Consider the following 23,284-nt stretch of genomic DNA (forward strand, 5'->3'; position numbering starts at 1 on the left):
TCAAATGTCCCATTCCTAGGTCTTAGCTCTCTTTTTCCTTTCAGGGACTAAATGTGGACATAGGAGACCCTTCAAGTCTATGCATTTAGTTGCTTTTTCAGCTCTGCTGCCCTTATAATCAGGTCCCAGGCCTGATTCTTAGTATAGTTTGCTTTAGGCTATAGGAAATCAGTCTTTTAAAACACTGCCAGGAGAGGCCCTCTCACTTGCTCAGGGTGCTTTAAGGTGACAGTTGGCTGCACTGAGGTATCATTTTCTTTTGCAAGGTTTACAATTCCATCAACAGAATCCATTCTATCCTATTATCCCCATACTGTTCAAGCACCACAGCTATCACACGTTCCAGCGCCCCACTGTCTGTGTGCACTGCACCCCAATGGGCCACAGGTGGGAAGCTTAGTAATTATGATATCACTGTATGGTCCCACTTACCATGCCCTGGGTCTTTATCACCACAAAATCAGTGAGGAACTCAACTCCAATATCCCATCCCTATTGTCTGCAGGACACTCCTGATGCCGCATCTTTTAGCTTGGGTTCTCTAGAAAATAGAGCGTGAAGGCAATTTGAGAGAACGGGAGTGAAAACAAAGGGGAGTGGGCAGGGAAGGTGGGGAAACTAATATAATAGTATAGTACTAAAGTAGCTACCCTTTGGTATCAGGCCCAACTATTCAGTGTGGTGGGTACGTGCCAGGCATGGGGGCACCCTAGTTAGCAGAACAGACATAGATCTACCCTCACAGACAGACCTGGCTTTATAGGCACGTGAGCCATGCACTTCTATAACACTCCATGTTAGACGGGCCTTGTGCTTGGTTTCGTGTTCTGCTGTCACCATCTTTAAAGTCTCAATAATTTTTGAACAAGAGCCTCTGCATTTTCATTTCCGCAAATTATGTTGTCTGATCCTGCTAGTATAAATTACAGTTTAGTAGGGAAATCAATCATATGCTCTCTCCTCATGAGTGTGAACTGATGGCATGGAGAGTAGGTCATTGTGGCAGGAGAACAGTACAAAGAGATGAAGAATAACAACATTCACATTGCCTGCTGTTGGATGGATGACAAGATACATGAATGCAGCAGCAGGGACTCTTTTTTTTTTTTTTTTTTGTCTTTTTCACTTTTTTCCCCTAAACTAATCATAAACCCTGAATAATTCAGGTAAATTGAGTAGGTCTCTGTTTCCTGAAACCAGAAAGAATCTAAGAACACACATATGGGAGGTGATTTAAATCATGGAAATGAAATAGAACAAGAAGAGAAGAGAGTTGAAGATCTCCTAGGCCAGTGCTATCTTACACTATCTGTGAAGGAATGAACTTTCCTTTCTTTTAATTTCCAGTTTTTCATGAAAAATAAACTTTCGGAAAATAACATTTTGAAAAGTACTAGAAAAATCAAATGAAAACAAAAAAGGCACACCAAACACAAGCTCACGCTTTAAGTATTTTAAACAGACAAAAAATTACATTTCAAAAAACAGAATTAAAACAAAAAATAACATAGAATAAAAGAAAAAAGTACAGAAACTGCACTTTGTTCACTGAAAGTGTACACGTAGGTGATTAATATAGAGAATTGCTAATACACCCTTCATTTTCTATCATTCCATGGTCATAACAACTAAACAAAAGGTTGGTAGTGAATTGGCAATTTCTCATATTAAATACTATGACAGTATTTAATATTTTAAGTTTGTCAATATTTAAAGTTTTTAACATGACAAATGAATGTGCTTCTTGCTTGTTAAATCCTCTAATCTAGGTTGGATTGCTGACAATGCCACTAGCAGGAGGTAATGTATATCTAAACTGTTTCTATGTTGTATTTGAAAACACTAATAGCAGAGAAATCAGTCTCTCAAAGGTATGTTTAAGGAAATGGAAGAAGAGATTTTATTTCATTTATTTATTTCTTTATTTATTTTGGCCACGCGGCTTGCGGGATCTTAGTTCCCCGACCAGGGATTGAACCTGGGCCCCAGCAGTGAGAGTGCCGAGTCCTAACCACTGGACCGCCAGGGAATTCCCTGCAAGAAGAGATTTTGAAACAATTTCAGCAAGCTCAGATATTCACTTTTAATTTTTATCTCAAATGAAGCAAACGATGCTTTATTTTCAAAATTCATCTTCAATTCTTCATCAGTAGCCTATTAAGTTATAGTTACATTTAAATTATCTTTCAATGAAAGAAATAGATTCTGGATCCATGAATTCCCTATGTGTGTTTATTTTCATGGAAAATAAAAATTCAAAATGTTTTATCACATTCATAGTTAGTTTCTTTATATTTTATATGTAAATGCCATTGAAATTTGACAGCTTTATTGCTTCATTAGTCAGTTCATGACTTTTAGTACTTTTAGTACTTTTTAGTACTTTACTTTTAGTACTTTAGTATGAGTTATGGCTGTGAGCTCAGTAGATGGAGGATTATTTCTGAGTAAAATTCGTACAAACACTCAGATCTTTAACTCTTGGAATCACTTCTCTGGTTATTATTTGGTTTACTACTACTATTACTAACCCACTACTGATGTGTCTTTTCTTGATGAAACAGGACAGTGAGGCTTATTTCACCACCTACAATTTAGGGTTAAAAACAAATGACACAAATTTTACTTCCCAAGTTTGGCTATGAATTTCAAAAAACGGGCTTGATTAAAAATTAAAATGACTGTAAAAATAACAAGTTATAAAAGTAAATAAATATTTACATTTTCAAGATTTGTATTCACTTTTGGGTTACAGTTGACAAACTAACCTTAAAAATTTCACTCCTTCACTAATGTAGTCCTACGGCACATGACAAGGACACAATCATGCCACTGACCTGCAACTCACCACGCGGGTTGGAGAACATCTGAACCACTCTATACTCCGTTTAATGAGGGGTGTCCAATGATCACATGCTTGGATATTGCTTAAATGTGAAACTCCTATAAATGCTGCTAAGCATTTACTCTTAACCTCTGTACTTATCTCCTTGTGGACTAAACACGAGCAGTTTACAGACTGGCACTGGTCCAAGGACCACACTTTGAACAGCACTGCTGGGAGAACTAGTGGAGGAGCTTATGAAGTAACAGAAGAGAGGAGGTGAACAAGGAGATCATGGATTTGTGGAAGACTAGGGAAGTTTTAAGAAAGAGGAAGTGGTTAACTGTGTTAACTGCAAGAAAGGTCAAGTAGGTCGAGGACCTAAAAGAAGCCATGAGTTGACAATTAGTACACTGGTGACCTTTGAAAGAGTGGTTTCAGTGGAGTGCTGGTGGTGGCAGTCAAAGAGAGGCAGGCTGAGGAGTTGGGAGAGTGAGAGCACAAATGGGGACTACCCTTTCAAGAAGCTAGATGGGAAAGAAACGGAAACAGTGTGGTAGCTTACAAAAAAGTCGAAGGAAGACTTCTTAGACTAGGGGAGACTAAAAAAAAAATTCTGATATCTTTGAAGGGGCCTCAAACTGAAAAGAGTTCTATCTCCAGGTATAAAATCTAAGACAGACTTTTTTTTTCTGTCTTACAGTAATCTTACAAGTACTATGCAGGTAGAGGAAGATCAGGGGAAACTTCTTTGAAGAATCTGCAGAATTTCTAACACTTCTTTGCTGGTGCAACAGAAAGCTGTGGGGGAATATAAGGATGTTTATTGACTCAGTTCCCTCTGAGTTTGGTATGAGGACTTTATATTAGGGAACATAGTTAAAGTAATCCATGGTAAAAATACACATCCTTTTGTAAATTGAGAAATCTCTCTTGAGCTATCATAATTATAGTAAACCCAGGTGTCGATAAGTTGGGTTTAACAAAGCAAGTCATATCTATATATGAAGAGAGCTTACTTCAGTTCCTAGAACTTTCCTCTGCTTTCCTTCCCTCCCCAGTTTTAGCAAACAAGCAGTTACTGTGTGCCCAACACCATGCTAGGTACTAAGGGCAACCTCAATGATGGCTGTCTATCCTGAAGGGGTTCACTGGAGCAATATTATCAGTTATGATGCTTTTTGGTGGAAACAACTGAAAACCCCAGCTCTGTTAAGGTCAGCTGCAGGGTTGGTCAAATCAGAGGCTGTTATGTCACCAAGGACCCAGATTTTCTGATTTTCCTACTGTGCCATCCTTAGTATTTCTGCCTCATCCTCAGGTCAGCTTGTCTTAAGTCACAATGGCTGCAGCAACTGCAAGTGTCACATCCTCCAAATAGTTAAGGGGTAGAAGAACTATGTCATCCTTGTATCTCTTTTCAGCAGGCTCCCAGCAGCCTCTCTTTGATCCTGCAAAGACCAAAACTGGATCCTGTGCTCCTGACTACCCTAATCCTGGGCAAGGTGAGTGGAATTACCACTGTGATGGTACGTGCTCTCTGTAGCCGGGCCTGGGCATGGACCCTACCACCAGCTAAACTTTTAGTGCCCGAGAGAGGGTTTCTGAACTTAGGCAGAACCAGCTGTTGAGCAGGCCAATGATTGCCACCCCTTTTTCACATTCTGGCATATACCATGGCATACACAGAAAGTGATAATCCATTGTACGACACACAGGGATAAACCCAAGAGCTATGACTTGCCTGGGGCTGCTGCCTCAGCCTTGCTCAGCTGTTCCAAGGATGGCGGCGGGGGGGGGGGGTTCACACCAGAGCACAGCTGTATTTTATTCACAGCACCTCAGTTGAGAGGCTCTGAACCGGCAACCTACAGCATCTGCCAATGAGAGAAAAACATGTACTCAAACTAGGCAATCTATTATTATAAGCAAGTACCAAGAGACAAGAGACAGTTTCTAAGCCAATGCTTGATGGTGGTAGTTCCAGCAAACTCTTCTCTGATGTCTTCGTGCCTTTGCACATGCTGTTTCCCTCTCTTGGTGTTTTCTTTAACACGATGTAATGGATAAGTGGAGTCAAATATATCTGGGTTCAAATCCTCTACCACCTGTAAACCCACTTAACATTGTTCAAAATAAAGTAACGTCTGTCAAGGGCCACTATCAAGTCTCTTTCAGACACCCAAGGACTGGAAAATTACTGAAGACAACAAGTCTATTCTCAGAAAAAACACATCCTATAGAAGCACAGCCAGCCTGGTGACAACTGCGGACCAGAATAGATATCAACCCATCCCCTCTTTCTTGCATCTTGCCCTTTAAGACTCAGTAAAAGACTCAAACGCCCACCCTTCAGGGGCAACGCCACTCTATGCTTTTGGCCCCTTTCCTCCCTAGGAAAGAGAATAAGAACTAACTTTTCTTCCCCTGTTAATATTTCGGTCAACTCTTTCACAACACGCGTCGGCTCACCTAACATCACCCATCAGCTCTGTAATATTGGTTAAATTAACTCCTCCGAGTCTGTTTTCCCAGCTGGAAAGTGTAATAGGACTACGACTCATTTTAAAGGGTTGTTTCTGAGTATTAAGTAGGACAATTATGTAAAGTGGCCAGAACAGTCCCTTGTACACAAAGTCCTCCTCAAATGTTAGGTCCGTCGGGCAAACTTCTACTCAAATGCCACTGCTCCTCTGAAGCTGTCCCTTATACATTTCGAGGGTGCTTCCTGATTTTACACCCCTGTTAAATCATTTAGCACCCTGTCATCAGTTCTTTGCCCAACCCCTTCCCCAAAAGAACTCTAAAAGGCCAGTCACTGTCCCATACTTGGTCTCTCCTAAGGGTTGGCAAAATTCAGCTCCAGAGAGGTGTTCCAGAAGTTTTTGTTTTTGTTTCGGACGACTTCGCTTAACGGATTGGGCGGTAGGACTGCGGGCGAGAAGGAGGGCACCGCCCACGGAGCAGAGGGGCGTGCCCGCCCCGGGTGCGCTCGCCAGATACTCCCGGCGGGGCCTCCGCCGTAGCTCCGGATCCACCCGCAGATAGTGATGGGGCCTGCGCTCGCCCACCAGGCTGGGTAGCGTCCCGTTACCGGAACCCACGCCTGGAAGGGCGAGTTTCGGGAAGAGACAGGTTCAGGCGGCTGCGGCTGCCTCTGGGCGGGCGCCTGGGCCCAGGCCAGGGCTCCCCTCCCGACCGCGCCCCCGCCCCGCGCATCGCCCGGCACCCCGGTGCCCTCCCGACGCCGGCGGGCCCGGGAGCCTCGCGGACGTGACGCCGCTGGCGGAAGTGACGTTTTCCCGCGGTTGGACGCGGCGCTCGGTTGCCGGGCGGGGGAGGGCTCGTCCGGTTTTTCTCAGGGGACGTTCAAATTATTTTTGTAACGGGAGTCGGCAGAGGACGGGGCGTGCCCGACGTGCGCGCGTCCTCCCTCCCCGGCCCTCCTCCAGCGTCCGCCGGCGCCTGCCCTGCGAGGGCGTCATGCCGCCCAAAACCCCCCGTAGAGCAGCAGCCGCCGCTGCCGCCGCGGAGCCCCCGCCGCCTCCCCCGCCGCCTCCTCCTGAGGAGGACCCCGAGCAGGATAGCGGCCCCGAGGACCTGCCTCTAGCCAGGTGAGCGAGCCGAGCCGCCGCCGCCGGCGGCGCGCAGGAAGGGCGCCCGGAGGGTGCGTCGGCGGGCGCCGCGGCGTCTAGGCGGGGGCGCGTCTCCGCCGGGGACCGGGTCCCGGCAGGAGTAGGGACTCTCCCGGTGCCCCACCGCCGCGGAGCGCCCGGAGGAGGCTGACAGGAGTCTGGGTTCGGGAGCGAGGAGAGGGCGGCCGGGAGGGGTCTCGGCTCCAGCTTGACAGGTGTCGGGCGGGTGGGGCTCGGGTCGCTGAGCGAAGTGACAGGTGCCGCCTTTCCTCCGCGAGACTGGAGTCTCGCAGGCGGCGGGTGATTTCGAGACCCCATCAAATGCAAAACGGAAAAAAAAAAAAAAAACCACTGGTACCTGTTGGAGAGGTTTTTCTCATGTTGAGGTTTGTAGTCCTCCGGTGGTCATTTGATTTTCTGTTTTGGTCTCCTGCGATGCAGCAGTTGGAAAGTATTTTCCTCTGGGCGTGCAGCTGCATCTGAAGCCCAGTCCTGGGAGAGGCCAGCCAGAAAAGCCTTGGACGCTGCTGCAGAGATGCCATCGGACGTGAAGCGCAGGGTCCTGGGTGTCAGTTGCCCCCAGGAAACTCGGCTGAGGTGCTTTATGGCGTTCCCTTAGAAGAGTGCTTTCAGTACGTGAGGATTCACAGCCATCGGTAGTGACCGGTGGAACATAACTCTTTAGAGGAACTGGTGCATGGGCAAAAATATTGTGAGACATTTAGCCCAAGAGCTTGAAAGTTTCTAAACTTTTTCTTTTTTCTCGTTGCATAAAACTCTTCTTTCATGTTAGTCTGCTTCAGCGTGCCTCATTATTTCTTCCATTTTGCGTTTTGGCTTTGAGCCAGCGAGGATCCTGGTGTCCTCCTTTTTTGTTTTGTTTGTTTGAGTACAAAATTAGTGTTTTTGTGCTCATATGGAATTATTTTTTTTCTCCTAAGTGGATTCTAAATTTAAGCAAGTCCATGATAATGCAGCAGAATATGACAAGGAGATATATATTGCAGCAGCTTATTTTTCTTGATTGTGATGCTTTATGGTTAGAACCCAAGATTGAACGAATACAGTTGTCATTATTATTGTCAGCACTAGCCCTACTTTGAGACTACACATTAGTTTCAAGGGAATGGGACACCTTTCTGTCCCTCAGTACTCCCTCCTGCAGTTCTAGTCTATCAGCAAGTCCTATTTCTCTTATCTCCCCAGACACTAACAGAATTCGGGACAAATTGTTAAAGATTGGAATGGGCTTTGGAAATGGCTTGTGAAAAGCTATTCGAAATGCATATACTTAGACTGTCTTATGTATTCATTAAAAATCATTCTCGCTAGTTTAAAAAAAAAAAAAAGCCCAGGGATGTTCTGGGAGAAGACATTCGTTTCTGATTAGACTGATATATACAGTACTTTCCAGTTTCCCTTTGTAAAGTGCAGTGAAGTCTACTGTAAAGAACCCCATGTTATCCACAGAGCTTGGAAGCATTCTTGATTATTGTAGGGTAACCAGAAATATTGAAGTTCTGGCCATCACCTGGGAAAAGAGACTTTGTTTCTTTTATTTTGCAAAACTGTATTTTATATACCTTTAAATGATGGAACTATCAAAAATTCTCCTGTAAGTCAAAACCATGCAGTCTGTTCTTGATTATCCTTACCCATAAAATGTTTCCTTAGCATGGGCTATCAAACTCTACAGGTTAACTACTTAACAAGGATAGAACCACTGCCTGGCAATCTGAAGCCGAGAAACTTACTTGGGATGGATTCAGGGCCCAGTCCAACTGCATTTCCAGTGACAGAGCCCATGTCTACTTTGAGAGTTGAGGTCTTCCTGCTACTGTATTATCTCTGGCTTAAGTGATACAGTTGTAAGGGAAACCATCACTAGGAACAACATACCATCTTCATTCTTGAGATAACCAAAAGGTAATTATGTTTCGAAGTAGAGTTGGCAGTCTGGAATAGTGGTCAGGGGCATGGATTATAGAGTTAGGTTATTGGGTTTATATCAGGGTTTCCCATTTACTGGCTGTGATCTCAGGTGAGTACTTTTAACTTTTCTGATTTGGTACTTATCTGTAAAACAAGGATAATAAGAGTACTTACCTAATAGGGCTGATGTGGGGTTCTGTCTACCTTCATCCAGGGTACTTTGTATGGGGCCATAGCAAATACTAAAAAACTGTAAGCTATGCCTCGTACTACTATTATTATTATTAGATGTCAAATAGACGTTAAGTGAATGAAAAAGAATTAGGGAAGAAGAATTTTTTGACTGCTTGTCTTGGTTAAGAAAGATCAAGAAGAAAAGGCTGAATTTGGTCATCATGTAAGAAATACTAGTAGGTAGATTAAATGAAACATTGATTGTATTTTAGCAAAGTTACTGATATTGAATTGATTTTGTAATATTATCTAAGGCTTTCCTCTTGGCTAGTATCATCCCAGCTTTCCCAAACAGTTTTAGCTATTGTACTTACTTTCCTTCACAAGGCTATTTTGCTGCTCTAAAGTACGTGATTCACCAGACCAGCAGACATTTTTCGCTGTGTGGTATTCTTGTTTTGGAAAGACCGAAGAAGATAAACATATGTTTAAATTCTAAGTGTAATTTTTTTCAAAGATAAACAAGATCCTAAAGTATTTAGTGATGCTTTCTTTCAGGATAGTGCTATTATATGCAAAATATTGAAACAAATATTTAATTAATTTGATTGTAAGTATGTGCCTATTACATGTATATTTTCATTTGGTAGGCTTGAGTTTGAAGAAACTGAAGAACCTGATTTTACTGCATTATGTCAGAAATTAAGGATACCAGATCATGTCAGAGAAAGAGCTTGGTTAACTTGGGAGAAAGTTTCATCTGTGGATGGAGTCTTGGTAAGGATTGTCTTAAAATTTTTGAAAACATTTTTCTAATTTTAAAAATAATTTTTAATCACTGTAGAAAATTTAGAAAATGGAAAATATAAAGCAAAGCTAGTAACAATTCTATTACCCAGGGGCAATTTACTTCTGATAACATTAAAAATTAAAAAGAACCCAAAACTCTCCATGTAGGCCCCCCACCAAAGTATTTTAAAGCAAATTTTAGGTATCATATTTTACTCATAAATACTTCTGTCTGCTATAAAGACTTTTTAAAAAACAAAAAATGCCTCATAAAATAATTTTATACCTCATAAAATAATTTTTTATATCTTATAAAATAATTTTTAGTATCTCATAATAGTGTTCAAATTTCCTGATTGCCTTAGAATTCAGGATATTTGGTAATATTTTGAAATATTTCTTCGCATCTGTATGTGTATACCACCAGCAAATAATTATTGATGCTTTATATGTGCTGGGGAATATTATAAACACTTTTCAGAGAACCCATTTGACAATCCGTTAAGATGTGAAATATAAAATCTTTATTTTACATGTAAAATGTAAAACCTTCATTTTATAGATGAAGACACTGAAGTAGAGCAAGGTTAAGTAACTTAACCAAGGACCCTGACTAATAAGATCTAAAGCATACTGTATATAACTACATGTATGATCCCATACATGTAGTTATATGTAGGTACATGTAGTTACATATAGGTTTGTATCTTGTTTAAAAAATTTTTTTCTTAACATATGAGCATTTTCTTATGTTATTAAATATTTTTTGATATTTGATAATGTAGTTTCCAGTGGTAGTGTAATATTTTATTCATTATATGTATTTTAATTTGTTAACTCTTACTGTTATATGACATTTTTTCCTCCAACTTTGGAGCTGTAAAATAATGTGATTAAACATCCTTATTCGTAAGAGTGATGCCTGGCAGAAAGTAAGTCTGTGATAACTTGTTAAATAAATTCATGAACCAATCTCTGATTATTAGAATACATTCTTACAAGTCGAATTACTGAGTCAAAAGCTATGAACATGTATAAAACTCTTGGTAATTATTGCTAAATTGCACTCCAGACACTTTTCATGAGTTTACTTTCTCATCAGTATTGTAGTAGAGTACATGTATGTCTTTTTTTACTGATCAGATCAATGCAACAAAATGTGCTTATGTACATCCCATAAAAATAACTATTTAAAACCATTAAAAAAATCTCTGATGTCTTAGTCTATTTGGACTATTATAACAAATACCATAAACTGGGTAGCTTATAAACAATAGAAATTTATTTCTCACAGTTCTGGAGGCTGGGAAGACCAAGATCATGGTGCTGGCAGATTCTGTGTCTGGTGAGGGCCCACTTACTTGTTCACAGATAGTGCGTTGTCACTGACCTCACTTGGCAGAGTGGGTGGGAGCTTTTACTGGCTTCTTTTATAAGGGCACCAATTCCATTCATGAGGGCTCTGCCCTCCTGACCTAATCACTCCTGAAGGCCTCATCCCCTAATAACATCACATTGGGTATGAGGTTTTCAGCATATGAATTTTGGGGGGACACAAGCATTCAGTCCATAGCACCTGGTAACAAAAAAAAGGAGAAAACAAATCTCACAGTTCCAAAGATCTGGACATATTCAAGAACTCCATACTAAAAAGGAATACTTGAAGTATCTTGGATGAATGATATTATTGGTATCATCCCAAAGGACCTAATGTATATTTCCACTGATTTGGGTACTTCATGTACAGAGCTGTTTCTGTGCATGCCGTTAAAGAGTCCTTCACTTCTCTCTCTTCCATAAATACTAGGCTTTTAGTTTTCAGAAAGTTGAGAAGGGGTATTTGATTGTAGAGAGTTTGGTGAGTATAGATAGTTTCCAACTTTTAAGCTGGTTGTGTTCCAAATCTCTTTGCAAGTACAATATGGTAGTTAGATTTCCGGGCTGGTTCACAGAAAACTTTTTTTTTTTTTTTAACTGAACTGTAGCAGTTAATAGTTTTGGGCTTCAGACTTGAATATAAATATATACTATATATATATATATATAAAATATATGTATATTTTATATATATAAAAGTAACATTTCATATATATGAATATATATATATGTGTATATATATACATATATATGTGTATATATATGTGTATATATATATATGAATAAATGTTACTGCTTTTGTATCCTACCCTTTTCTCCTCCTGGCTTTGTCCCTGCTTTCTACGGGAACTGGCACACTTTAAAACTCATCTCCTGATGGAGCTCATGATGGGGACTAGGACATGTGCAGTCATTCCTGGTTGTGTGCTGAGGAAGACAAGAAAGGAATTTCATGTTGCCTTTGGGATTTGGGGTACCTTTTTGTTGGGTACGACTGGATGATGTTGTGTTGTCCTGTTATAATTCACCAGACTTTTGCATAGAAATCTTATTTTAAGTGATAGTTAAGTTTTTGAGGGTTGACCTGATAATTTAACCTTCATTTATACAGTAATTTCTAAGGGAGAATATGAGCCAGTGTGTGCTGAGAAGCGAATGAATGACAAAATGAACCTGTTTCCTATGCAGCCATTCTAGTTGCGATTGGCTGTCTTCTTTGAAACAAGAAGAGGAATGTGGTAACTTAGGGCACTTTTTGGCAACTGAAAATAGATAATGTTTATTGAAATAGAGGATGGGTTAAGAGCAAGGCTTTGTCATCAGACTGGACTGACTCAAGTCTCAGATCTACCATATACTGGCTCTGTGATCTCGAAAAGTTACCTAAAATCTCCAAGCCTCAGTTTTTTATTTGTAAAGGGAACTAACAATGATTTTTGGAACTTGGAGTTATTTTGTGGATTAAATAAATTCATGCATATAAAGCACTTATTAGTGTAAATGAGTGCCTATATTAGGTCATGCAAGAGGAATTATTTGACTTAAGAATTACTGCAGAAAATCTTACATTAATATTTTTTTAGGAAAATTTAAGAATCAGTTAAAATGGTTGAAGTTTTAAATGGATGTATAGTGATTCTGATGCAGTATTTTTGCTAAAATCCACATTTTTGAGTTCTTCAGAGTAAAAGAAGTTGTTTATGCATACATGAAAGCATACATTAATTCTTTTAAAGGAAAGGTTTGTGGTATTTTGTCTAGAAATTTCTCCTTGTATAAATGTTTAGTAAGTATGTAATAGGTGATTGCTGTTGTAAGATTAGATTGTGTTCGTGCTGCTTATAGCATATGAATAAAATAAGGAACTTTCCATCAAGAAATTGGCCAGGAATGCTTTTCATACCGTGACTTATGGTGAATCAGTTGTTGGAATTTTGGTTTTCTTTCTGTGTCTTGAATGACAGTGTGGTAGAATAGAAAAGACCTTGGACCTCAGAGCAAAAAACTTTGTAGTTGTAATGTAGCTATATGATTTTAGGCAAATTGTTTAATTCTCCAGTCTCTGTTTGCTCATCTGCAAAGCAGAAATGATGTCTGAATGTCAGTTTCTTTGGGCTTTGCATGTGTATGTGTGTGTGTGTATGTGTGTTTGTATATGTTTTTTGTGTGTATGTATTCAAGGGCTTTGAAATATATTGCCCTTGATAGAGGCATTTTTATAGGTCATTATATTTAGAAAGATAATTGAAAAAAATAGTTTGGAATTGGAGTAATACTAGGCATTCCAGTTAAGCTATACTGCAGAAATATGAAGGGGTTTGTTACTAACCTTAGAAAGCAGAATATCTATTTTAAAATTATGTGTAGTGAAAGGTCCCTTTACCTGTAGTTTTCTAGTCCTTAGTAATATATGTACCCTATCTGTTTGGCGATAGTGCTGGTATCCTGATTGTATGTGGATGTTGCTGAGCCAAGTGCACTTCAGAACATGTACGTGAACGTTATATTTGTATTACAGTTGTAGGATATTTGCAGCTTCTTTTATTTCTGTTTCCAGTCCTCAGATTAATTTTTTAAAACATTTTGTTATGGAGATTTGCAGATATTTATAAAAGTAGGTAGAGAAAATAGTATGACTTCTCATATACCTCTTAGCCAGCTTCAGCAGTTATCAGTCATAGCCAAACTCTATTTCTCCCTGACCCCAGATTATTTTAAAGTATCCCAGATACGATGTTTCATCTGTACATATTTCAGTATGTATGGGGAAAAAAATAAGAACTCTTAAAAAAATGACCACAGTTCATCACACCTGACAAAATTAATGAAAATTCCTTAATATCAAGTATCCAGCGTTCAAATTTTCTTGATTGTTTCATAAGTTCTTTTTTTTTTTCAGTATGCTCTAATGAGGATTTAAATAAGGTCCATACAGTATGATTGGTTGACTTGTGTCTTAAATCTTTTAATCTGTTGGTTTCACGTCTTCCTTCCCTCCCCCTTTTCCTTTCTTTTCTTTTCTTTTTTTTTTTTTTTTATTTTTTTTTTTAAAAAAATTGATTTTTTTTTCCTGTGGAATTTCTTACTGTGTGTATTTTACAGATTGTACCTCCTTCATTGTTTAACATATTTGCTAATTCTCTGTGTTTCCTAGAAATGAATCTAGAGGTCTGATCAGATCCTGGTTTGATATTTTCCAGAAGAAATACTTCAGAGATGTTGTTGTGTATGACTGTTAGTAGACACATAATGTCTTGCTATCTCTCTCTCTTTTTTTTTTCTTTTTTTGATGTAAGCTATTATTGATGACCATTGACTAGATCCATCAGGGGTTGCTAAATGGTGAACTGATAACTTTATCATTCCGTTTTCAATTATTAGCTGTAATTCTTCTGTAAATGGAAACTTTCCTCCATCAATTATTCTTATTCTGAAGTACAGATTATTCAGGAAAGGTAGGATAAGTGCTTTATTCTTTGCTTTTATTGACTAGTTTTCAAGCTGATGAGTTTGTTTTGTAACATTCTGTAAAGGTGACCAATGATTATAATCATCTTTTCAAGTATTATCTTGACAGTACCAATAGCCCAGTTTGACTGTACATAGACATTTAATAAGATCTTTACTCAATGATATTATGACATACTGTTGACCCTTGAACAGTGTGCAGGTTAGGGGCGCCAACCCTCCACACAGTCAACAATCTGCATATGCTGTTCCTTCCTATACAAGGTTCCTCTGTTTCCGCAGTTTCACATCTGAAGGTTCAGCCAACCTTAGGTCACGTAGTAGTATAGTATTTACTACTGAAAAAAGTCTGCCTGTAAGTGGATGCACAGAGTTCATAGCCATGTTCTTCAAGGGTTAACTGTATTTTGTAACATCAAGAATGAATTGGATGTGAGGTCATATAGTATTTAACCTTTGGGATTGTCTTTTTTCATTCAGCTTAATTCCCTGGAGATACAGTGATGTTATATGTCAGTATATTAGTTTGCTAAGGCTGCTGTAACAAAATACTACAGACTGGGTGGCTTAGACAGCAGAAATGTATTTTCTCACAGTTTTGGAGGCTGCAAATCCAAGATAAGAGCTGGGCAGCTTTGGTTTCTTCTGAGGTCTCTCTCCTTGGCTTGCAGATGGCTGCCTTCTCCTTACGTTCTGGAATGGTTTTCCTGTGCGCGTATCCCTGACGCCTTTTTGTGTGTCAGATTTCCTGTTCATGTAAGGATGCTAGTCAGATTCAGTAAGGCCCACACTTCTGTCCTCATTTCAACTTACTGTACCTCTTTGAGACCCTGTCTCCAAACACAGTTACATTCTCAGGTACTTGGGGTTAGGGCTGCAACATAGGAATTTTGTGGGGGGAGCACAATTCAGCCCATTGCAAATAGTTTGTTCGTTGTTTTTTTTTTTTGGTAGTATTCCATGGTATGGCTGGACCACAGTTTGTTTAATCATTCATTTACTGAAAGATGGATGTGCTGTTCATAGGTTTTAGCTATTATGAATAAAGCTGCTGTGAACATTCGTGTATAGGTTTTTGTGTGGACATCAGTTTTCCACTCTTTAAGTAAACACCAAGGAGTGTGATTGCTGGATCCTGTGGTAAGATCCTATGGTAAGAGTACGTTTATTTTTGTAAGAAACGTCCAGATTATATCCAGAGTGGCTGTATCATTAATGAAAGTTCTTATTGTTTCACATTCTTCCCAGCATTTGGTGTTGTCAGTGTTTTGAATTTTGACCATTCTAATAGGTGTGCTCTCTCATTGTTTTAATTTGCAATTCTCTAATGATATGTGATGCTGAACATCTTTTCATATGCTTACTTGCCATCTGTACATCTTCTTTGGAGCGGTGACTACAACTTGTGCCAATTTTTAAATCTGCTGTTTATTTTCTTATTGTTTTAGGAGGAGTTTTAGGAGGAGTTTATGTATTTTGGGTAACAGTCCTTTTCAGATATATCTTTTGCCAATATTTTCTCCCATTCTGTGGCTTGACTTCTCATTATCTTGACAGTGTCTTTCACAGAGCAGAAATATTTAATTTTAATAAAGTCTGGTTTATAAATTCTTTTCTGAATCATGCCTTTGGTTGGTATTGTATCTAAGTATCATTGCTATCATACTTCCTGACTTCAAACTATATTACAAAGCTACATTAATCAGAATGGAATGGGATTAGCATTCAAACAGACACATAGATCAATGGAAAAGAATAGAGAGCCCAGAAATAAACCCACACACATATGTGGTCAATTAATTTGTGACAAAAGGAGCCAAGAATATACAACAGGGGTAAGACAGTGTCTTCAATAAAGGGTGCCGGGAAAACTGGACAGCCACATGCACAAAATGAAACTCACTGTCTCACACCATAGACAAAAACAAGCTTGAAGTGGATTAAAGACTTGAACATAAGAAACCGTAAACTCCTAGAAGAAAACAGGTGGTAAGCTCCTTGACATCAGTCTTGGCGATGATTTTTTGAATTTGACACCAAAAGCAAAGGCAACAAAAGCAAAAATAAACAAGTAGGACTACGTCAAAATAAAAAGCTTCTGTACAGGAAAGGAAAGCGTCAACAAAATGAAAAGGCAACCTACCAATTGGGAGAAAATATTTGCAAATCATATATCTGATAAGGGGTTAATATCCAAAATACATAAAGAACAAACAGTCCAGTTAAAAACTGGGCAGAGGAACAGAATAGACATATTTCCATAGAAGACATATGGATGACTTACAGGTACATGAAAAGGTGCTTAACATCTCTAATCATTGGGAAAATGCAAATCAAGCCATAATAAAATATCACTCACATCTGTTAGAATGGCTATTATCAAAAAGACAAGAAATAACAAGTGTTGGTGAGAATGTAGAGAAAAGGGAACCCTAGTACACTGTTGGTAATAATGTATATTGGTGCAGCCGCTGTGAAAAACTGTACGGAGGGAGGAGAGAGAGATCAAGATGGAGTTAAAGGACACGGGCTCACCTTCACTCACTTGAACACATCAAAACCAGAACTACATACAGAGCGATGTTTGGTGAAATCGACCCGGGGACTAGCAAGATGACTCTTCTACAACCAAGGCTGTAAAGGAAGAACCACACGAAGGCTGGTAGGAAGGGAGGAGAAGCAATCTGGTCGGGACCTGTACCTGCTGTGGGAGACACAAGAGGAAGGGGATGTCACAGGCTTGGGAATTATCCCTGAGGGAGTGAGGGATTTGAGCCACATATTAGGCATCCTAGCCCAAGGGTCCAGTGCTGGGAAGATGACCCCCTTAACTGGTTTGAAAATCAGTGGGGCTTACTGGAGAGATATAAGAAACCGAGACACCGCTTTTGAAGAGCATGCACAGACTTGCTTCCTCCCAGTCACAGCACAGAGGCAGCAGATGGAAAACTTCCTGGGGCTCTGGCCGGCTTCTCAGGACCGCCCCAGTGTACTCCCCAGCCTGCACAGGGCTCCTGCTCCAGCGCCTCTTGCTCTGGTGCTGCACCCGACTAAGGCGCAGGCTGTTGATGAGAGTGCGCACACGTGGAGGGATCCAAGCCTGCTTGGACCCAGCCCCTGTCTCTGACTGTGGAGGCAGCCATTACCAGTATGTGTGTCAGTGTGTACACTTGGCGGGGAGTGAAACCAGATCCCGGGCGGAGAATGTTGTCACTCAAGTGAGGCTTCCTTACACACACTCAAGAGGGAGCGAAAGTAGCTCTAGGGTGGAGCCCGCCATCGCAGGATTGTGTGCCCCTGCTCACACCTAGAAGGGAGCAAAACCAGGTCAGTGGCATGGCACCAGCCCCTCAAGCCCTGACCCAGCCTCTAACCAAGGCATGTGCACCAGAGGGTGGGGAGAGTGAAATCAGCACAGAAGTACAGCCCCATGCCCTCGAGCCCTGGATGAGCCCCAAACCAAGGCAGGAACTGCCGCCCACCTAGCCGAAACCCAGTTCCCTCAGGACTCCTGTTCCAGCCCCTTGAGCCCCACCCCACCTCTCACAGGGCGGTGACAGCCATTGAGCAGAGAAGCCCCAGCTCTGACTAGCCACTCCAACTTCAGCCCTACCTCCTACCAAAGTGTTGGCTGCCAGCACACCCTGAGGGAAGATCCAGACTGTGCTCACTTCAGATCCAGCAGCACTCCTACCAAAGCAACTGGACACATGCAGACTGCATAGAGACATTCCCACATGAGGACCTGCCTTCAAGACTGGGAGAGGTAACTGCTTCACCTAATTTCATGGCGACAGAGAAAGTTAAACAAAATGAGAAGACAGAGGAGTATGTTTCAAATGCAAGAGCAAGAAAAAAACCCTGGGGGGAAAAAAACAGACTCTAATGAAACAGAGGTAAATACCTGATAAAGAATTCAAAGCGATAGTAATAAGTATGCTAACAGAACTGGGGAAAAGAATAGATGAACACAGTGAGAATTTTAACAAGGAACTACACACACAAAAAAACCAGTCAGGGGGCTTTCCTGGTGGCACAGAGTCCACCTGCCGATGCAGGGGACACAGGTTCGTGCCCCGGTCCAGGAAGATCCCACATGCCGCGGAGTGGCTGGGCCCGTGAGCCATGGCCACTGAGCCTGCGCGTCCGGAGCCTGTGCTCCGCAAGGGGAGAGGCCAGAACAGTGAGAGGCCCGTGTACCGCAAAAAAAAAAAAAAAAACAACAAAAACTGAAGAACACAACAACTGAAATGAAAAACACACTAGAGAGAATTAACAGCAGGTTAGGTGATACAGGAGAATGTGTAAGGGATCTGAAAGAATAACGGAAATCACCCAGTCAGAACAGCAAAAAGAAAAACAGATTTTAAAAAATGAGAAGAATAAGGAACCTTTGGGACAATATCAGGTGCACTAAAATTCACAATATAGGGGTCCCAGAAGGAGAAGAGAGAGAGAAAGGGTAGAAAATGTAATTGTTGGAATTATGGCTGAAAACTTCCCAAACTTAGACAGTGAAACAGATATCCAGGTGCAGGAAACACCCAGAGTCCCAAACAATATGAACCCAAGACGTATCATAATTAAAATGGCAAAAGTTAAAGAGAGAAAAGGCAGCTAGAGAAAAACAGTCACATACATTTCTGTTATGAGTAATTTGTGTCTTCTCTTTCACTCTCTTTTTGTAGTTAATCTGACTATAGGCTTATTGATTTTATTGATCTTTTCAAAGTAACAGATTTTGGTTTCCTTGGATTTTCTGTTGATTTTCTGTTTTCACTAATTCTTTTGTGTTTAGCTGGCTTTTTTATTGAAATGTTTAAATTCCTTTCTTATTTCCTTTTGTGTATATTCTTTCATTGTTTTCTTTGTAGTTACCATGGAGATTACATTTAACATCCTAAAGTTTTAACACTCTAATTTGAATTTATTCAAGCTTAACTTCAATAACATAGAAAATTATGCTTCTTCAACCGTCCTGTCCATACTCCTTTCAGTTGTTGATGTCACAAAATTATGTCTTTTTATATTGAGAGTCCAAAAACATAAACTAATAATTTTTAATGCATCAGTCTCTTAAATTATATAGAAAACAAAAAGTGAAGTTACACATTATTATTACAATAATAATATCTTTTGCAATTGTCCTTTTTTTTTTTTTTTTTGCAGTACGCGGGCCTCTCACTGTTGTGGCCTCTCCCATTGCGGAGCACAGGCTCCGGACGCGCAGGCTCAGCGGCCATGGCTCACAGGCCCAGCCGCTCCGCGGCATGTGGGATCTTCCTGGACCGGGGCACAAACCCGTGTCCCCTGCATTGGCAGGCGGACTCTCAACCACTGCGCCACCAGGGAAGCCCTGCAATTGCCTATTTTAAAAATTTATTTATTTTATTTATCTTTGGCTGCGGTGGGTCTTTGTTGCTGTGCACAGGCTTTCTCTAGTTGTGGCGAGTGGGGGCTACTTTTCGTTGCAGTGCGCAGGCTTCTCATTGCAGTGGCTTCTCTTGTTGCTGAGCATGGGCTCTAGGCACGCACGCTTCAGTAGTTGTGGCTTGCAGGCTCTAGAGCGCAGGTATTTGTAGAGCGCAGAGTATTTGTGGCTCACGGGTATAGTTGCTCTGAGGCATGTGGGATCTTTCTGGACCAGGGATTGAACCTGTGTCCCCTGCATTGGCAAGCAGATCCTTAACCACTGCACCACCCAGGAAGTCCTGCCCATGTATATACTTTTACTGAGATTTTTATTTCTTCATATGGCTTTGAGTTACTGACTTTAGTCCTTTAATTTCAACCTGCAGGACTCCTTTTAGCATTGCTCATAGGATATGTATAGTGGTAATGATAATTATCTTCCTCAACTTTTGTTTATCTAAGAATGTCTTAATTTTTTCCTCACTTTTGAAGGACAGTTTTGCTGCCTATTGCAATCCTGGCTGACAGTTTTTTTCTTTTAGCACATTGAATACATCAGCTCCTTCTGAATACTGCCTTCTGGCCTTCAGAGTTTCTGATGAGAAATCTGCAGATAATCTTATTGAAGATCCTTTATACATGATGGCTTTCTTCTTTCTTGCTGCTTTAAAAATTCTCCCTTTGTGGGCTTCCCTGGTGGTGCAGTGGTTGACAGTCCGCCTGCTGATGCAGGGGACACGGGTTTGTGCCCTGGTCCGGGAAGATCCCACATGCCGCGGAGTGGCTGGGGCCATGAGCCATGGCCACTGAGCCTGCGCATCCAGAGCCTGTGCTCTGCAACGAGAGAGGCCACAACAGTGAGAGGCCCGCATACCAAAAAAAAAAAAAAAAAAAAAAAAAATTCTCCCTTTGTCCTTGGGACTGACAGCTTGCTTATAATATGTCTTGGAATGGGTCCCTTTGAGTTCATCCTACTTGGAGTTTAAGCTTCTTGGATGCTTATATTCATGTCTTTCATCACATTTTGGAAATTTTGGCCATTATTTTAAAAAATATTTTCCGTTTCTTTTTTCTCTCTCTTCTTCTGGAACTCCCATAATGCATATGTTGTTCCACTTAATGGTGTCTTACAGGTCCCTTAGTCTCTGTTCGCTTTTCTTCAGATTTTTTCTTTCTGTTTCTTAGACTCAGTACATTGTCCTGTCTTCAAGTTTGTTGTTTCTTGCTTCTGCTTTCTCAAATCTATCTCTGAATCTCTGTAGTGAATTTTTCATTTTGGTTATTATACTTTTCAGCTCCAGAATTTCTAGAGACTTCTTTTTTAGGTTCTATCTATTGATATTTCCATTTTGTTTGTACATCATTTTCTTGACATATCTTCCTTTAGTTCTTTGAGCATCTTTAAGACACTTGTTTTAAATTTTTCATCTAGTAAATCTGCCATGAAATCTTTTTCAAGGATACTTTCTTTTGGCCAACTTTTTTTTCCTTTAAATGAGCCATACTTTCTTGTTCTTTGTATGCATTGTCATTTTTTTGTTGAAAACTGGACATTTGAATCTAATAATGTGGTAAGTCTGATATCACATTCTCCCCACTTCCCTAGAGTTTGCTGTTTGTTTGTTTGTTTTCATTTTTGTTTGGTTTGGTTTTGATTGTTGTAGGCTATGTCTGTGCCAGGGATCAGCCTGAAGTATAAACTTAAGGTCTTCTCAGGCCTTTTCTGATTCTGTGCCTTTCTTGGGTGTGCAGTGTGACTTTCTAATTTCCTCCATTTATTTGGTTACTTTTGAATGTCTTAGTCCAATGTCTGACTCCCAAAAGAGGAAAAAGAGAAAAAAATGAAGAGTAGGGGGAAGGTGCCAACTTTTTAAATCTCCTGGCAGTCACTTCAACTAGAGGGAGAGGTGCTTACAACAATGGGAGAGGTGCAACAACAGTAGCCCCCACCTCTTTGCCTGCTCTTCCGTGATGAGCAGTGATAAGTGATCAGAGCACAGATCTGTGAAATTTGGAGGACTGGGTCCTTTCTGCACACCCTGGCTCCTGCAGATTCTGTGCAGGCTGTTCCAGGAACATGTGCATAGTTGCCTGCCATGTGGGTGACAGTTGGCTATGGGTACCTGTTACTGTGTTCAGAGCTGAAATTGACAGAAATTAACTATCATTCACCTTCTTTGCCTTCCCCTGGAAGTTGTAAGCCTTTAATAGACTCCAGAGTTCCAGAATAGTTATATCCGACAGATTCTGCCAGTGCAGCTGTTGTCTGGGTGGGGAGACAGATTTCTAGTGCTTCCTACTCTGCCGTCTTCCCAGAATTCTCTCTTCATATGAGTTTTAGGATCAATTTGTCAGTTTCTTTCAGAAAGACAGTTGAGATTTCAGTAGAGGTTATACTGAATCTCTAGATTAATTTGGGGAGTATTGCCATCTTAACAATATTATCTTCAGATGCATGAGCATGAAATGTCTTTCCATTTATTGAGATATTCTTTAATTTTTCAACAGTATTTTTAGTTTTTAGAGTACAAGTCTTGCAATTAAAATATTATTCCTAAGTATTTTATTCTTACTGATTCCGTTATAAATGGAATTTGTTTTTGGTTTTTGGTTTATTCATTGCTGGTGTATAGAAATACAGTTGACTTTTGCATGTTGATTTTGTATGCTGCAAACTTGCTGAATTCATATTTTAATTCAAATAGTTTTTTAGTGTATTCCTTAGAATTTTCTGAATACAAGATCATATTGTCTGCAAATAGAGATAGTTTTACTTCTTCCTTTATAATCTGGATGCCTTTTATTTCTTTTTCTTCCCTAATTGCCCTGGCTAGAACCTTCAATACATTGTTGTCTTTTTCCTTATCTTAGGGGGAAGAACATTCAGTCTTTTACCATTATTTATGATGTGGGCTTTTTGTCGATGCCTTTGTCAGGTTGAGGACGTTCCCTTTTATTCCTGTCGTATTGAGTGTTTTGTCAAATGATTTTGGATTTTGTCAAATGATATTTCTGCATCTATTGAGATAATCATATGTTTTTTTCTCCTTATTGATATAATGTATTATATTATTTTAAGATTTTAAACAACATTGCATTTTTAGGATAAAGTGGGTCTTATCCTAAAAATCCCACTTGGTCATAGTCTGTAATTCTTTTTATATATTTGTAAATTTGGTTTCCTCGTATTTTGTTGAGGATTTTTTTTTTTTTTGGCTGTGTTGGGTCTTTGTTGCTATGCGCGGGCTTTCTCTAGTTGTGGTGAGCAGGGACTACTCTTCATTGCAGTATGCGGGCTTCTCATTGTTGTGGCTTCTCTTGTTGCGGAGCACATGCTCTAGGTGCACAGGCTTCAGTAGTTGTGGCACGTGGGCTCAGTAGTTGTGGCTTGCGAGTTCTAGAGCTCAGGCTCAGTAGTTGTGGTGCACGGGCTTAGTTACTCCATGGCATGTGGGATCTTCCTAGGCCAGGGCATGAACCTGTGTCTCTGGAATTGGCAGGCAGATTCTTAATCACTGCGCCACCAGGGAAGCCCTTTGTTGACAATTTTTATGCATATGTTCATAAGAAATTTTGGTCTCTATTTTCTTTCCTTGTAATGTCTTTGTATGATTTTAGTGTCAGGGTAGTACTGACCTCTCACAGAAGGAGTTGGGAAATGTTTCCTCCTCTT

The 23,284-nt window shown here is 40.4% G+C and overlaps 1 protein-coding gene, 1 long non-coding RNA gene and 1 other non-coding gene across 7 annotated transcripts in view; 1 reads left to right on the forward strand and 2 right to left on the reverse strand.

Annotated features, from left to right (window-relative positions):
- LOC113625618 (uncharacterized) overlaps nt 1–4,262 on the reverse strand; it is a 47,978-nt gene extending 43,716 nt beyond the window's left edge. Inside the window, exons 1-2 of the long non-coding RNA XR_003434749.1 lie at nt 2,838–4,262; nt 433–541 (exon numbers count right to left, since the gene is read on the reverse strand). This is a non-coding gene — a long non-coding RNA (uncharacterized LOC113625618). The remainder of the gene's footprint in view (nt 1–432; nt 542–2,837) is intronic.
- Nucleotides 1,958–2,029, reverse strand: TRNAE-CUC (transfer RNA glutamic acid (anticodon CUC)). Its single transcript has one exon. It is a non-coding gene; the product is annotated as a tRNA-Glu (tRNA).
- A 1,891-nt stretch (nt 4,263–6,153) lies between the features above and the next one.
- The window catches only part of RB1 (RB transcriptional corepressor 1), a 135,354-nt gene continuing 118,223 nt past the window's right edge, over nt 6,154–23,284 (forward strand). For 3 of the 5 annotated variants that reach the window (XM_027116285.1, XM_027116284.1, XM_027116287.1), the window contains exons 1-2: nt 6,154–6,438; nt 9,216–9,342. In XM_027116285.1, the coding sequence (XP_026972086.1) occupies nt 6,308–6,438; nt 9,216–9,342 (258 nt within the window). In that variant the 5' untranslated portion in view covers nt 6,154–6,307. Of the gene's footprint in view, nt 6,439–7,381; nt 8,386–9,215; nt 9,343–23,284 lie in introns of those variants that run through there. The other 2 variants (XM_027116288.1, XM_027116289.1) reach the window with 2 other exon arrangements.

The sequence above is a fragment of the Aethalodelphis obliquidens genome, unplaced genomic scaffold, assembly GCF_003676395.1.
Source record: "Aethalodelphis obliquidens isolate GAN/ISIS:26980383/991018 unplaced genomic scaffold, ASM367639v1 scaffold16, whole genome shotgun sequence".
In the NCBI taxonomy this organism is placed as follows: Eukaryota; Metazoa; Chordata; class Mammalia; order Artiodactyla; family Delphinidae; genus Aethalodelphis; species Aethalodelphis obliquidens.